The sequence below is a fragment of the Chelonia mydas genome, chromosome 6, assembly GCF_015237465.2.
Source record: "Chelonia mydas isolate rCheMyd1 chromosome 6, rCheMyd1.pri.v2, whole genome shotgun sequence".
Taxonomy (NCBI): Eukaryota; Metazoa; Chordata; order Testudines; family Cheloniidae; genus Chelonia; species Chelonia mydas.
This window is the reverse complement of record NC_051246.2, coordinates 86,133,442-86,151,044: the sequence shown is the minus strand read 5'-3', so window position 1 is coordinate 86,151,044 and position 17,603 is coordinate 86,133,442. Positions and strand designations below refer to the sequence as shown.

The 17,603-nt window shown below is 43.9% G+C and overlaps 1 protein-coding gene across 8 annotated transcripts in view; it reads right to left on the bottom strand.

The window, feature by feature from the left end:
* NPAS3 (neuronal PAS domain protein 3) overlaps positions 1-17,603 on the bottom strand; it is an 832,983-nt gene that overhangs the window by 34,081 nt on the left and 781,299 nt on the right. For all 8 annotated transcript variants that reach the window (XM_037900583.2, XM_043548371.1, XM_037900579.2 and 5 more), the window contains one exon: positions 797-903. In XM_037900583.2, coding sequence (XP_037756511.1) covers positions 797-903 — 107 coding nt within the window. The remainder of the gene's footprint in view (positions 1-796; positions 904-17,603) is intronic.

The following is a 17,603-nucleotide window of genomic DNA, read 5'->3' as shown; positions in this document are numbered from 1 at the left end:
ATAAGCCTGTAACCTCTGGCTGAGTTACTGAAATCCTCAGATATTGATTTAAAAAGACTTCAAGTTACAGAGAACCCACCATTTACTCTAGTTCAAGCCAGCAAATGACCCAGGCCCCACGCAGCAAAGGAAGGCACCTCCCACCCCAAGGTCTCTGCCAATTTGACCTGGGGGAAAATTTGCTCATGTTCCCAAATATGGCAATTAGTTGGACAGTGAACATGTGGGTGAAACCCACCAGCCAGACACCCAGGAAGGAATTCTATGTAGTAACTCAGAGTCGTCCCCAGCTGGTGTCCCATCTTCAGCCATTAGAAATATTTGTTAAGAGAAATCATGGATAGGCCATATGCCATTATAGGCAACCTTATCATACCATCCCCTCCAAAAACTTCTCATCAAACTCAGTCTTGAAACAAGTTAGGTTTTTTGCCTCCACTAATCCCATTGAAAGAACTTCACTTCTCTTATGGTTAGAAACCTTTGTCTAATTTCATTGGAGCAATGCCTCTGTGAAGTAAAATAATGGGCAGCACATGGAACTGGGCAGCTGTTGGAGACCACCATCATACAAATCTAAGTAATTCCACATTCCCACATACATTGAGAATCTTGAGTATTTAAGGAAATGACTTGAAAATATACAGTAAGAAAAGTTACTTTTGAACCATCCTCCACTATATTAAAACAAAAAGGCAGATGCAATATGAAGATCCACAATCATGAATTGTAAATAATAGTTCAAAAGCAACCAGGTATTGTGCCAGATTATTTTGACAAAAACTGAGGTACTTACAGTCTAAGTGACTATGCCTGATCCCTTCCACATCTTCAGCATGAATGAAGTGGTAACATCTCTTCCCTACAATATCTACAGGGGTCAGATCCATGTAATCACTAATCCTACAAAGAAAAAATACAGCCTGTAATTTAAGAAGGAAAAAATACAGGAACTGTCAAATGACAGAAATAGAAATATACAGAAAGATTGTTCATTACTGTAGTATAACCACAAAGTCACTGCTATTTATTTGAGTGGAAAGTATAAACAGCACACATTCTTTAAAGTAAAACTGTTTTTAATAGAGAAACCTGCTGAAATCAGTTAGTCCATTGAAATAAATGGAAAGTTAAGCTTCTGATCACTTCCCACCCATAGAACAAACACGGAGACAATATAATTCCATGAAATTACAACGCATCAGCAATAATTCAAAATCCTCATTAAAAGACCAAGGTTACATAAGAAAATAAAAACATGTTATGTTTATACCAAATGATTAGAGACACCTTTCATTTCAACAGATTCGTCTTCCATTGGGTATATTCATGAAAAAAGCTCTTCAACCACTTCTTGGCACAAAGTCCAAACTGACATTTCAAGGGATATAATTTAAATGCTGAGACATACAGATGCCTGCGGGTGTTATCTTTTTTAGTCTTATTCATTTGGGAACTCAGCTTTCACTCCTGGCTCTTTCAACTGGGACTTTGTGGTTTATTCCACACAGAAACTTTTAAACCCTTTCAGCAGAGTGAGTGTGTGTGTGTGAGTGTGTATGTGTATGCGCGTGCGTGTGTGTACAGAAAAATATAACAAAAACTGGAAAACACGTTGTGTGAACTAGCCTGGTTTACACAAACATTTGAAAACGTGTTATTTTTAAAAGTAGAAACAAATTTTGGGGGTTTGAAATATAGTGTTCCCCCACTAAATGTCTGTTTTGTATAACTAGAACATCTTGCTTTTAGGGTTAGAAGGCACAGCGTTGTAGGTGGCTGATATAGAGGCTTAGTAATAGTAATGTATACTATACAGATCCCTCAAAATGTGAATGGACTCATCTCCAAATTATATGGCTGAGATTACCAATGACAATACTAATTTTAAAGTCCGGTGAATCCTTGCAGTAAAGCCAGGGACTGTAAGAACTGAGGTGTAATAAAAATGTCAGCAAGTTAGTAAATTACCCATCAATTTCCCACTATCCAGAACAATCTGTTTTACCAGAGGGATAGTCCCTTGACAATCTGTTCCCACTACCCTCTCCCCACACAGTGGGTGACTGGAGCATGCTTGCTAGGGGTGGAGGGCTGCACAAGCTCCCCTCTATCTGGAATGCCCTGTCCCATTGTATTATACCAGGCATTCTTATTGGTCATCTCCAACGGCCCATAGATTTGCTGGCTGCCCCCTTTACACCTAGGAACCGAAAGACTGGGAACATTCTGCCATTCCTGCCCCTATTGCCTGCAAGCTTTTTCCACATTTAAACTAAAGCGCAGTTCAGTGTGATGGGTGCAACTGCACAGTATGTAGCTATTACTTGCTTTTCACATCAGTGTAAACTATGCTATTTATTTGCCCTTAGCAAATACCAGTTGTATTTTCTTCTGTCTCTATCAGCAGAAAGTAAATTACAAAGATTCAGTTTCAGGGAGATGGTCAATGTCTCCCAATCTAGTCAGTATATAGAATAGCACAAGATGGCACAAGATGCTTGGTGGCACAAGATGCTTGGTGCCAGTCCTATCCAGAAGCGGAGCATGTGTTGACTTAGGACCTGATTCAGCAATCCATCGCTGTTCAGGGGAGCATTTTATCATGTGTCTAATGTTAGGAATGTGCTTAAGGCCCATAAGCATGTGCCTAAGTGGTTTGCTGAACAGGAATGGATTTAAAGTACACGTTTAAAAAATTTCCTGAATTGGGACCTTATGGGCTGAATGACAAGGTCTGGGAAGCCAATGGCAGTTTTATTCTTGCAACTGTGCAAGAGACAATGGGGTCACTCGAATCCTGATCCAGCTCCACTGAAATCAATGGGAGTCTTTCTATAAATGTTAATGGAGGATGGATTAGAGCTCTGGTCTGTATTTAATTTGGATCAAAGAAGGTAGAGTTTTTGGTCAGGAAAGCATCCACAGCTCTTTCTTGCAATAGGGACCACTTGCCTTTGTACTGATTTTGAATCTAGTTCTGTCTATAATAAGGTTGTGGCACACGTGTCACTTCCCCTAGAATTGTCCTAGTGTCTTTGAATGGCATAACTGTGATCAAGACTGGAGACTTCCCTGCTGACTAGTAGTTCAGTAACTGAATAAAACAGTTCAGCAATTTCTGCTACAATTCATAGATATTTAGGTCAGAAGGGACCATTATGATCATCTAGTCTGACCTCCTGCACAACGCAGGCCACAGAATTTCACCCACCACTCCTGCGAAAAACCTCTCACCTATGTCTGAGCTATTGAAGTCCTCAAATTGTGGTTTAAAGACTTCAAGGAGCAGAGAATCCTCCAGCAAGTGACCCATGCCCCATGCTACAGAGGAAGGCGAAAAACCTCCAGGGCCTCTTCCAATTTGCCCTGGAGGAAAATTCCTTCCCGACATCAAATATGGCGATCAGCTAAACCCTGAGCATATGGGCAAGATTCACCAGCCAGATACTACAGAAAATTCTTTCCTGGGTAACTCAGATCCCACCCCATCTAATATCCCATCACAGGCCATTGGGCCTATTTACCATGAATATTTAATTACCAAAACCATGTTATTCCATCATACCATCTCCTCCATAAACTTACCGAGTTTAATCTTAAAGCCAGATAGATCTTTTGCCCCCACTAACAATAGGTTAGTTAGGCTTGTAAATATAGTTCTAACTGCAACAAGAGATCCATTTACCACAATATACAACTCTAGGGAATAAGAGCTGACCAAAATCTATATTTAGGTTGCCTATCTATTCCCATTATTAAAAAAAAAATCTAAATGCTTTCTGAAGAATTCTAATGCCTCCGTGTTTTGGAGTACAAACTTGCTGTCTCAATGAAAATATGTTCAGTTTTGGCTCAGTAATAAGATGTAGAAAATCGCCACTTGCATTATGACAGGTTTCAGAGTAACAGCTGTGTTAGTCTGTATTCGCAAAAAGAAAAGGAGTACTTGTGGCACCTTAGAGACTAACCAATTTATTTGAGCATAAGCTTAAGTGAGCTGTAGCTCACGAAAGCTTATGCTCAAATAAATTGGTTAGTCTCTAAGGTGCCACAAGTACTCCTTTTCCATTTGCATTAAGTTTACTAGAGCTTGCTAGACCCTTTGTGCTAAAAAATTCAAAAATTCAGTTTGCACTATAGAAGTTGTATGGTGTATAGAGACTGAAATAGGGGACTGCAAGAAGAGAACAGATGATTTAGTGGTTAAGGCAGTTGAATGCCACCCTGGAGAACTGGAGTCTATCCCTGACCACAGAGTTCCTATCTGATGCTTGGCAAGTGAACTAGAACTAAAACTTTCACAACTGGCCACTAATTGTGTGTTCCTCATTTTCTGGGAGACTAACTTGAGACATCTGGGGCCTGATTTTCAGAAGAGCAGAACACTCACAACTGCAGCTGAAGTCAATGGGAGCTGTGGATACTCAACACCTATAAAAAACCAGGCCCAAGATGTCTCAAGTTGGGTGCTCAGTAAATGTAGCACCCCAAGTTAGCAGTGTTTTGTCCTTATTCTCTCTTTGCCTCACTTTCCCCAGAATAACATTCTCCTATCTCATAAGGAGTTGTGAAAATAAATTAACTGATGTTTGTGAGACACTTGGATACAACAGGGATGAGCACCATAGAAAAAAAACGTGACAAAATTAATAATTCAGTATTCAGTGCAGGGTTTAGATGGTGTGCAGTAAATAAGACATGGATCAACATATTGAATAAGGAGAATAAAAATATATTTAACAGCTGCTTCATTCATGGAGTAACATCCATCCTGTACAATAAATGGAGAAAAAAAGAGTATATGACTATGTAATTAAAGATTGTATCATAACGCATCTGTGCAAGGGGGAAGAATTAAGGTTGTACGGCATTTTCTAACCTGAGTCCTTAACTATTGCAACCTTAGTAACTTTCTTTTAACTAAGGTGTTTTTGTACGTATCAGGATATTATTACTGAAAGGTCCAAGTAAGTCTTTTAATAACTCCCTAGTCACTCTCTGCACTTGTTTCTTCACTTGGCCTTGACCTTTCAAATGATCTGAGTGTCAGAAAATATTGTATTATAAGTACAATAAGTCAAATAAAGCAAGTGAACTGTGGAACCTGATCCACAACCCATGAGTTCAACAACAACAAGAGGAAAAAGCTATTCAGTCCAGATGTAAGAAGGAAACAGGGTTTGTATTTTTAACTAAAAAGAAAAAAATCAATTCACAAGATAAGAGTGATGTTTTGTGTCCATCAAGGCCACCAAAATGAGAACTAAGAGATAGGACATCAAAGTAAATCAGTTGTGTGATTACATGAATGAGAATGATTTTGTTATGGAAATCATACACAAATCAAAGCTGGGATATAAATATTGTTGCATTACTAAACCACTGAAAAAATAACTTTATATTATGTTGCTTAATTTATTAATTTAGGGCCAAATCCCATGGCTCTCCAACCCCCATGGGCAGTCTGTCTCTTGACAGCTAAAAATAGCAGCTGATTGAGAAGTAGGGGCTTGATTCTACCAAGTGCTGAGTACACTTGCCCTGATCCCATACACCCTGTAAGTTTATGCTTAACTTTAAGCTCATGGAAAGTCCCACTGCCTTCAGTGCTTAAGTGCTTTTCTGGCTTAAGCCAGAGTGCTCATTATTAAGCAGGCTTGAGTCCTAGTAAAGGAGGCCCCATACAGGAGACTATTTCTGCAGATCCTTAGGGAATGTTGGTAGATCGGTGAAGCATGCAGATCCATAGAGACAAAACCCAACACTGGGGGAGCATCATGCCATGTGTGTGCGCTACTCCTTACTGTGACCATTGTGTTAGTAGCTGTGGTTGTGCAGGCATCTTGACCAGTTTAGGATGAAGATTCAGCCCTTGATGTTTGCTCTCCAGAAGTAAACTCTTTACACAAGCTTTGATTTTTTCCCCAGCATTTGACCCTTAAGAAAGTAAAAGTAATGGCCATGATGTTCTACTTGGTTGCATAAATTAGACATCTAAATCTATATTTAGGCACCTAAATAAAAGTGATCTGATTTTCATACATGCTGAGCATCCACAACTCATACTGAAGTAAATAGGAGCTGGATGTCAGCTCAGTACCTAAAAATTAGGCCACTTTTATTTAGGTGCCTAAATATAGATTTAGATGTCATAGAATCATAGAATATCAGGGCTGGAAGGGACCTCAGGAGATCATCTAGTCCAACCCCTTCTCAAAGCAGGACCAATCCCCAACTAAATCGTCCTAGCCAGGGCTTTGTCAAGCCTGACCTTAAAAACTTCTAAGGAAGGAGATTCCAGCACCTCCCTAGGTAACGCATTCCAGCACTTCACCAACCTCCTAGTGAAAAAGTTTTTCCTAATATCCAACCTAAACCTCTCCCACTGCAACTTGAGACCATTACTCCTTGTTCTGTCATCTGCTACCACTGAGAACAGTCTAGATCCATCCTCTTTGGAACCCCCTTTCAGGTAGTTGAAAGCAGCTATCAAATCCCCCCTCATTCTTCTCTTCCGCAGACTAAACAATCCCAGTTCCCTCAGCCTTTCCTCATAAGTCATGTGTTCCAGTCCCCTAATCATTTTTGTTGCCCTCCACTGGACGTTTTCCAATTTTTCCACATCCTTCTTGTAGTATGGGGCTCAAAACTGGACACAGTACTCCAGATGAGGCCTCACCAATGTTGAATAGAGGGGAACGATCATGTCCCTCGATCTGCTGGCAATGCCCCTACTTATACAACCCAAAATGCCACTGGCCTTCTTGGCAACAAGGGCACACTGTTGACTCATATCCAGCTTCTCGTCCACTGTAACCCCTAGGTCCTTTTCTGCAGAACTGTTGCCTAGCCATTCGGTCCCTAGTCTGTAGCGGTGCATGGGATTCTTCTGTCCTAAGTGCAGGACTCTGCACTTGTCCTTGTTGAACCTCATCAGATTTCTTTTAGCCCAATCCTCCAATTTGTCTAGGTCCCTCTGTATCCTATCCCAACCCTCCAGCGTATCTACCTCTCCTCCCAGTTTAGTGTCATCTGCAAACTTGCTGAGGGTGCAATCCACACCATCCTCCAGATCATTAATGAAGATATTGAACAAAACCGGCCCCAGGACCAACCCTTGGGACACTCCACTTGATACCAGCTGCCAACTAGACATGGAGCCATTGATCACTATCCGTTGAGCCCGACAATCTAGCCAGCTTTCTATCCACCTTATAGTCCATTCATCCAGCCTATACTTCTTTAACTTGCTGGCAAGAATACTGTGGGAGACCATGTCAAAAGCTTTGCTAAAGTCGAGGAACAACACGTCCACTGCTTTCCCCTCATCCACAGAGCCAGTTATCTCGTCATAGAAGGCAATTAGATTAGTCAGGCATGACTTGCCCTTGGTGAATCCATGCTGACTGTTCCTGATCACTTTCCTCTCCACTAAGTGCTTCCGAATTGATTCCTTGAGGACCTGCTCCATGATTTTTCCAGGGACTGAGGTGAGGCTGACTGGCCTGTAGTTCTTCCCTTTTTTAAAGATGGGCACTACATTAGCCTTTTTCCAGTTGTCCAGGACCTTCCCTGATCACCATGAGTTCTCAAAGATAATGGCCACAGGCTCTGCAATCACATCCGCCAACTCCTTTAGCACTCTCGGATGCAGCACATCCAGCCCCATGGACTTGTGCTCGTCCAGCTTTTCTAAATAGTCCCAAACCACTTCTTTCTCCACAGAGGGCTGGTCACCTCTTCCCCGTGCTGTGCTGCCCAGTGCAGTAGTCTGGGAGCTGACCTTGTTCGTGAAGACAGAGGCAAAAAAAGCATTGAGTACATTAGCTTTTTCCACATCCTCTGTCACTAGGTTGCCTCTCTCATTCAGTAAGGGGCCCACATTTTCCTTGACTTTCTTCTTGTGGCTACATACTTGAAGAAACCCTTCTTGTTACTCTTAACATCTCTTGCTAGCTGAAACTCCAAGTGTGATTTGGCCTTCCTGAATGCTTGAGCAATATTTTTATACTCCTCCCTGGTCATTTGTCCAATCTTTCACTTCTTGTAAGCTTCTTTTTTGTGTTTAAGATCAGCAAGGATTTCACTGTTAAGCCCAGCTGGTCGCCTGCCACATATACTTTTCTTTCTATATATCGGGATGGTTTGTTCCTGTAACCTCCATAAGGATTCTTTAAAATACAGCCAGCTCTCCTGGATTCCTTTCCCCACCATAAAAAGAAAAGAGTACTTGTGGCACCTTAGAGACTAACCAATTTATCTGAGCATAAGCTTTCGTGAGCTACAGCTCACTTCATCAGATGAAGTGAGCTGTAGCTCACAAAAGCTTATGCTCAAATAAATTGGTTAGTCTCTAAGGTGCCACAAGTACTCCTTTTCTTTTTGCGAATACAGACTAACACGGCTGTTACTCTGAAAGCTTTCCCCACCATGTTATTCTCCCAGGGGATCCTGCCCATCAGTTCCCTGAGGTTGTCAAAAGTCTGCTTCTCTGAAGTCCAGGATCTGTATTCTGCTGCTCTCCTTTCTTCCTTGTGTCAGGATCCTGAACTTGACCATCTCATGGTCATTGCCTCCTAGGTTCCCATCCACTTTTGCTTCCCCTACTAATTCTTCCCGGTTTGTGAGCAGCAGGTCAAGAAGAGCTCTGCCCCTAGTTGGTTCCTCCAGCACTTGCACCAGGAAATTGTCCCCTACACTTTCCAGAAACTTCCTGGATTGTCTGTGCACCACTGTATTGCTCTCCCAGCAGATATCAGGGTGATTGAAGTGTCCCATGAGAACCAGGGCCTGCCATCTAGTAACTTCCGTTAGTTGCTGGAAGAAAACCTCGTGCACCTTATCCCCCTGGTCCGGTGGTCTATAGCAGACTTCCACCATGACATCACCCTTGTTGCTTACACTTCTAAACTTAATCCAGAGACTCTCAGGTTTTTCTGTAGTTTCATACCAGAGCTCTGAGCAGTCATACTGCTCTCTTACATACAATGCAACTCCCCCACGTTTTCTGCCCTGCCTGTCCTTCCTGAACAGTTTATATCCATCCATGACAGTACTCCAGTCATGTGAGTTATCCCACCAAGTCTCTGTTATTCCAATCACATCATAATTCCTTGACTGTGTCAGGACTTCCAGTTCTCCCTGCTTGTTTCCCAGGCTTCTTCCATTTGTGTATAGGCACTTGAGATAACTTGCTGTTTGTCCTGCTTTCTTAGTATGAGGCAGGAGCCCTCCCCTCTCACGCTCTCCTGCTCGTGCTTCCTCCCGGTATCCCACGTCCCAACTTACCTCAGAGCTTTGGTCTCCTTCCCCCGGTGAACCTAGTTTAAAGCCCTCCTCACTAGGTTAGCCAGCCTGCTTGCGAAGATGCTCTTCCCACTCTTCGTTAGGTGGAGCCCGTCTCTGCCTAGCACTCCTCCTTCTTGGAACACCATCCCATGGTCAAAGAATCCAAAGCCTTCTCTCTGACACCACCTGCGTAGCCATTCGTTGACTTCCTTGATTCAACGGTCTCTACCCAGGCCTTTTCCTTCCACGGGGAGGATGGACGAGAACACCACTTGCGCCTCAAACTCCTTTATCCTTCTTCCCAGAGCCACGTAGTCTGCAGTGATCCGCTCAAGGTCATTCTTGGCAGTGGAGGAGCAGGAAGGGGTAGTGATCTGAGGGCTTGAAGAGTCTCGGCAGTCTCTCCATCACATCGTGAATCCAAGCTCCTGGCAAGCAGCAGATTTCTCGGTTTTCCCGGTGGGGGTGGCAGATAGATGACTCAGTCCCCCTGAGAAGAGAGTCCCCGACGACCACCATCCGCCTCCATGTCATCCAAGTTTGAAAATTTTGGCCAAAGCTTCTGAATTTTCATAGGTTTATATTCTTATTTCACCAATAAATAATGCAAATCTAAATAGGGAAACAACCTGCAAATTAATTCCCCATAACATGACTTTTGCAAGACCTTTTGAGTATGGCTTTTATAGGACCCAAAAGTGAGACACCTCCACCCAAACACACTCATGTACAGTATGAGTTTGGCTTAGTCTTGTGTGTATGCCAAATATTCTTTTGGGGCATAAACACTATGACAGAGGTAATGTCACCTGTATGGCAACACACTTTTAGAATAGGAACAAGAGCATTTCAGTCAAGAGGAGAAGTGGATGCTCAGCACTTCTGAAAATCATGCCCACTTATTTGGTGCCTAACTGTAGATTTAGGTATCTCATCTTAGACACCTAAGTTTAAAATACATCTCCCTATTTTTTGGTTATGTAGTTTTTAGGTGGGAAGATGATAGTTCTGAAGATTTAAAAAGAATCCTAAAAATAAATGAAACCATGTTGCAAAGCCTGCTAACTAGCTACAGAATAAAATGTAAATTCTTTAAAAATGCCCAATATATTAGTTAACTGATCTTGTTTCATAACGGGGGAAAAGTAACTATGCACCTGGTTCTGCTGTGGATCAGGGATCTTCCTTCAAATCTTTTCATTAAGAAGAGAGGACTAGGCCACAGCCAAAGACTTGAGTGAAGTCACTCCTGCTTCCTGTTTCTCGAAGCAGGCTCACAAAAGAATCCCTGTAAAAGCAGGAGTAGTGCTTCTCACCTCTTCTGATCCAGTGATCTACTGTGAACATCCAATTCAGCTTAAGTAATGGCACTTCCACTTCACACTCCCCGGGCAGCTGTCACTAACCTCCATGAAGCTATTCAAATAGTGCTTATTGCTATGCCAAGCATGCTGCCACCTTTTTCTATAGTTGCAGCTGTCCTGCTCCTGCTTCCCCCATGACACCACCAGTGGTTTCGCTGCTGCACCAATGGGGTACCAGTAGCCTATTCCACGTATTCAGGAATGCGTGCTTCTGTTTTCTATAGCCCCATATGCTGTCACTGGGCCTTTCTTTAGTCCCGGAAGAGGACTTCCTGCTTCCTGATGCCTCAGCGGGTTGCCTCCTAACTAGACAGGCTGCTGCTACTGGCCTCCCAATGTCTAGCAGTGGTGTTTCCACTTCCTGCTGTCCCTGCAGGCAACATCCACTTTCCATATGGCATTTGCTGTAGTACCACTATCCCATCTGTCCAGCAGTGGAACTCCTGCTGTCCAAGTGAGCTACCAACATTTTCCCCACAGTTCCATCAGTGATGCTTCTCCTAACCTAGTGGACCTTGTTCTCTGCTATCCCGTGAAGAGGCACAAAGCACAGATGCCTCATCATTAATTTCAGTGACACTGCATAAATGCTATGTCTAACATTCAAAATAAACACCATCAGCAAATAGAAAAAAAGTTACTTGATAAAGTTTTCTCTCTGTTCACCTTGTAATAGCAATGACATCCTCAGCACAAGGCATTTCCTGTGGAATAATGACCAGCTAAGTTTAATGGCTCTACTACATCTTTAGTTATCAGCTTTTCCCAGGTGGTCACCAATCCTCAATCAGTGCTCAGTGCCTGGACTATCTGTTACCTATCTTAGGTTTTTCACAGGTTCCTCACACAGGAAGCTTAAGGCCTTACTGCTGTATGATGATACAGCGATACTGGGGAGTTTTAAAAAATTGTTTAATTTTTTTAAAACAATTTAGTACTCATACAAAATGCTAGATTGACAGCAGAGGAAGATTAAATCTTCCAAACACTGCCCAACCAATTCATCTCAGACCTGACCTCAAAGGGTAGTTCATTTACCACATCCATTCAATTCTTGGCTCCTTTGTTGAAGCTGCCAACAAAGGTACCAATAACTGGGGGGTGATTTGTGAAGAGGAAACCTATTGATTAGGAACTGGACTGATACCAACAACTCATTTCACAGAGGCCACTGGAGAGCTGTCAGATGGTAATGACTTTCCATCACTATCAAGATAGGTCAGATTCAAGCCAATGACTGCGGCAAAAGGTTCCATCTGTATACTACTCCTAATCCCCTAAACTATCTGTGCTAACTGCTAGATTACACTACATAATCTAGAAGTTAGCGCAGTGTACTTGCAGGCAGGAAGCCAGCATTCTAACCCTAGTTTTGAATTAACTCTCTATGTAACCTTGAGCAAATTGCTTTCTGTGGCTCAGTGTTCCCAGTTTAAAAAATTAGGATAATATCTCCCATCCTTGTAAAGTGCTTTCAGAGGCTGGATGAAATATGCTTTCTAGTTACAAAAGTACTATTATTATTAAAATATAGTTTAGAACATGATAGTATAAGATAATTTCTTAACTGAAACTGAACATTTATTTTAAAAGGCCTAAGGCTCTGATTCAGCAAAGCACTTAAGCACATGCTTATGTCTATCCCTTTTCAGAAGAGCACTTAATTATGTGCCTAAATGCTGTCCAAAATTGAGATAATTCCTAAATTGGAGACTATGTTAGAGAATTTTAACCTTCTAATTATGCTATGCCATTGCTGTTCTCACATCAAAGGGTTGCATTAATCCTGTTGGCAATTCAACTCTTGATGGTAGCTCTTCCTGTCAATGGGTCCTTGGCTAGCTCTTCTGCTTGTTCCCAACTTTTCTTCTATACTTTAGGCTCCTTCCATCCCCAGCCTCTGAGTTCCTTATGCCCTGCCTTTTAGCCAAATCCCGCCTCAGTTCTTCTGTCTATTTCCAGGTGCCCACTGCACCTGATCCACTTTGAACACCAGTGCTCCTTCCTCCACCTCTCTAAAGTACATGTCTCCACCCCATCAAACCTTCATTCAACCTGTCACCCAATATCTGTTTCCACTCAACTCCTTTCTCCCTCTGAACATAACAACATAAGAACATAAGAATGGCCATATTTGGTCAGACCAAAGGTCCATCCAGCCCAGTATCCTGTCTACCAACAGTGGCCAATGCCAGGTGCCCCAGAGGGAGTGAACCTAACAGGTAATGATCTAGTGATCTCTCTCCTGCCATCCATCTCCACCGTCTGACAAACAGAGGCTAGGGACACCATTCCTTGTCCATCCTAGCTAATAGCCATTAATGGACTTAACCTTCATGAATTTATCCAGTTCCATTTTAAACCCTGTTATAGTCTGACTTACTATGCAAGTATGACTTGCTCTGCAAGTCACCAGCTAATCTCACTGTACAATCCCCCTGTCAGGGTTCCTTCCCCACTCTGAACTCTAGGGTACAAATGTGGAGACCTGCATGAAAGACCCCCTAAGCTTATTCTTACCAGCTTAGGTTAAAAACTTCCCCAAGGTACAAACTTTGCCTTGTCCTTGAACAGTATGTTGCCACCACCAAGCGTTTTAAACAAAGAACAGGGAAAGAGACCACTTGGAGACGTCTTCCCCCCAAAATATCTTCCCCAAGCCCTACACACCCCCTTTCCTGGGGAGGCTTGAGAATAATATCCTAACCAATTAGTTACAAAATCATCAAAGACCCAAACCCCTGGATCCTGGAACAATGGAAACATCGGTCAGGTTCTTAAAAGAAGGATTTTATTAAAAAAAAAAGAAAGGTAAAAATCATCTCTGTAAAATCAGGATGGAAAATACTTTACAGGATATTCAGATTCAAAACACAGAGGATCCCCCTCTGCGCAAAACCTTAAAGTTACAGAAACAGGAATAAACCTCCCTCTTAACATGGGGAAAATTCACATAAAACAAAAGATAAACTAATCTGCCTTGCCTGGCTTACCTATACTGGTTGCAATATTGGAGACTTGGATTAGGATGGGTTGGAGAAGATGGATTTCTCTCTGGCCTCTCTCAGTCCCAAGAGAGAACAACCACGTAAACAAAGAGCACAAACAAAAGCCTTCCCCCCCAAGATTGGAAAGTATCTTGTCCCCTTATTGGTCCTTTGGGTCAGGTGCCAGCCAGATGAGCTGAGCTCCTTAACCCTTTACAGGTAACAGCATGTTGCCTCTGGCCAGGAGAGATTTTATAGCACTGTATACAGAAAGATGGTTACCCTTCCCTTTATATTTACGACACGCCCCGAAATCACAGATAGGGTGAAACACTGGCTGTGATTTCTTCCTGGAGCTCTAGAACAAAACAGAGTTAATAAGACACATGCATCTCTAAATATACTACTAACTGTAAAAAGACTATCAATATTTCCCACATCTTAAGGACGATTTGGACCAGTTGATTCTGGGAAACTTTCACGGGAGAGTGCATCAGCCACTTTGTTAGAAGCTCCTGAAATGTGTTGTATGTCAAAATCAAAATCTTGGAGAGCTAAACTCCACCGAATAAGTTTTTTGTTATTTCCTTTGGCGATATGAAGCCACTATAGCGCAGCATGGTCGGTTTTCAGGTGGAAACGCCGTCCCCAAACGTATGGGCGTAGCTTTTCCAGCGCCTACACAATGGCATAACATTCCTTTTCACTGATTGACCACTGGCTTTCCCTCTCAGACAGCTTCTTGCTGAGAAACACGACAGGATGGAACTCTTGATTTGGTCCTTCCTGCATTAAGACTGCTCCCACACCACGCTCGGGCGCATTTGTGGTTACTAGAAACGGTTTGTCAATGTCTGGGGCCCTTAGCACAGGGTCAGACATGAGTGTTGCTTTAAGCTGGTTAAAGGCCTTCTGGCACTCTTCAGTCCACTGAACTGCATTTGGCTGTTTCTTTTTGGTTAGGTCTGTCAGTGGGGCGGCGATCTGGCTGTATTGCGGTACAAATTGCCTGTAATATCCGGCCAAGCCTAAGAAGGATTGGACCTGTTTCTTTGACTTTGGGACAGGCCACTTTTGGATAGCATCCACTTTGGCCTGTAGGGGGTTGATAGTTCCTTGACCCACCTGGTGTCCAAGGTAATTCACTCTGTTTAGGCCTATTTGACACTTCTTAGCCTTAACAGTTAGTCCTGCCTCCCTTATGCACTCGAAGACTTTTTGTAGATGTTCCAGGTATTCTGCCCAGGAATACGAAAATATGGCCACATCGTCAAGGTAGGCGACTGCATATTCTCCCAATCCTGCTAGGAGACCATCTACAAGTCTTTGGAAGGTGGCGGGTGCATTCCGCAGCCTGAAAGGGAGCACATTAAATTCATACAGCCCGACATGTGTGATGTAGGCTGACCTTTCCTTGGTGGATTCATCTAGCGGTACCTGCCAGTACCCCTTGGTTAAGTCCAAGGTAGAAATGAACTGGGCCCGTCCCAGTTTCTCCAATAGTTCATCTGTGCGTGGCATTGGATAGTTGTGTGGGCGAGTTACAGCATTTAGCTTACGGTAGTCCATGCAAAAACATATCTCCCCATCTGATTTGGGAACTAGAACCACTGGAGATGCCCATGCACTGCCAAAGGGGCGGATTACACTCATCTGTAGCATATCCTGGATCTCCCGTATGATAGCAGTTTTTGCTTGAGGAGACACTAATTGGGTGAGCATTACCTGTGTCAATGGCGTGGTATGCCTGTTCAGTCAGTCCTAGGGTGGCTGAGAACATCAGTGCGTAGCTAGTGCACAGGTCCTTGATCTGCTGTCGCTGCATACGCCCAAGGGTCATGGAGAGGTTCACCTCTTCCACGCCACCAGCACTTTCTCCTTCGTAGTAGACACCTTCAGGCCATTCAGCGTCATCTCCTCCCTGGGCTGTAAACTGACAAACCTTTAATTCTCTGGAATAAAAGGGCTTTAGAGAATTAATATGGTACACCTTAGGCTTTCGGTTGGAGGTTGGAAATGCTATGAGATAATTATCGGCTCCCAGGTGCTCTTGGACCGTGAATGGCCCTTCCCATGATGCTTCCATTTTATGGGCCTGGAGCACCTTTAAGACCATGACCTGGTCCCCTACTTTGAAGGACCGCATCTCTGGCACCGCTCTCAGGCTTTTTTCTCTTTTTGAGCATCTTTTAGGTTTTCTTTAGCAAGGGCCAAAGAGGTTCTGAGGGTGGTTTGTAGGTTGGTTACAATGTCCAGAATGTTAGTTCCTGGAGAAGGTGTAAACCCCGTCCATTGCTGCTTCACCAACTGTAATGGCCCCTTAACCTCGCGGCCATATACAAGTTCAAATGGCGAAAACCCTAAACTGGGATGTGGTACAGCTCTGTAGGCAAAGAACAACTGCTGCAACACTAGGTCCCAATCACTGGAGTGCTCATTTACGAATTGACGTATCATGGCCCCCAAAGGTCCATTAAACTTCTCCAACAGGCCATTTGTTTGATGGTGGTAAGGGGTGGCAACCAAGTGATTTACCCCATGAGCGTCCCATAGGCTTTCCATAGTTCCTCAGGATATTAGTTCCTGCATCTGGCCAACCTACCCTGGCAAAAATGTCTGTTAGTGCCTGGCACACACTTTTAGCCCTGGTGCTGCTTAGAGCTACTGCTTCTGGCCATCGGGTGGCAAAATCCATGAAAATCAGTATGTACTGCTTTCCTCTGGGTGTCTTTTTTGGAAAAGGACCCAGAATATCCACAGCTACTCACTGAAATGGAACCTCAATGATGGGGAGTGGCTGGAGAGGGGCTTTGACCTGGTCTTGGGGTTTTCCCACTCTTTGGCATACCTCACAGGATCAGACATAGACAGAAACATCCTTGCTCATTCCCTCCCAGTGGAATGACCTCCCCAAATGGTCTTTGGTCCTGTTCACCCCAGCATGGCCACTAGGATGATCATGGGCTAAGCTCAAGAGCTTTTCCCGGTACTTAGTTGGAACTACCAACTGTCTCTGAGGATGCCAGTCTTCCTGGTGCCCACCAGAAAGAGTTTCCTTGTATAAAAGTCCTCTGTCTACAACAAACTGGGATCGATTAGAAGAGTTGAGAGGCAGTGGGTTGCTCCGTGCCTCCGACCAAGCTCTCTGGAGGCTTTCATCTGCTTCCTGTTCAGCCTGGAATTGTTCCCTTGAGGCTGGAGACATCAGTTCCTCACTGGATTGTGGACCTGGGCTTGGTCCCTCTGGAAGTGTTGCAGGTGATGGGGCTGTTTCCATTGACGGTGAACCGCTCTCCGCTGGTGCACTATGGGGTATTTCAGGCTCTGGCTGAGCCTCTTGTGTAGGGTCATCTGCTGCTGCTGCCAGTGCAGTCTCGGTGGTGCCCTCTGGTGTTGGAGCTGTAGACGAGGTTGCAAGCGCTGGACTCACTGCTGGCAATGGTTCTGGTGCTGGTTGCTTCGCCAGTTTCGGTTCAGGGACTGACTTTAGCTGGGTCTCTGGGACTGGATCCCCTACAGCCGTTGCAGTCGTTGGCAGGGAATCTGGTTCCACCACCTCCATCTGGGTCTCTGGTAACACAGACGGGGCCCTGGTGGAAGGCTCAGGAACAGGGATACGTGTGGAAGCTTGTTTAGTCTGGCTGCAGGTGACCATTCCCACCCTCTTGGCCAGCTTTACCTGGTTGGCCAAGTCTTCCCCCAGCAGCATGGGAATGGGATAATCATCATAGACTGCAAAAGTCCACTTTCCTGACCAGCCCTTGTACTGGACAGGCAACTTGGCAAATCGAAAGAGTTGAACTTGAAGGGTTGAATTGTCACTTGGGCCTCTGGGTTGATTAAGTTGGGGTCCACTAAGGATTGATGGATAGCTGACACCTGCACTCCAGTGTCCCTCCACGCTGTAACCTTCTTCCCTCCCACACTCACAGTTTCCCTTCACTCTAAGGATATCTGGGAG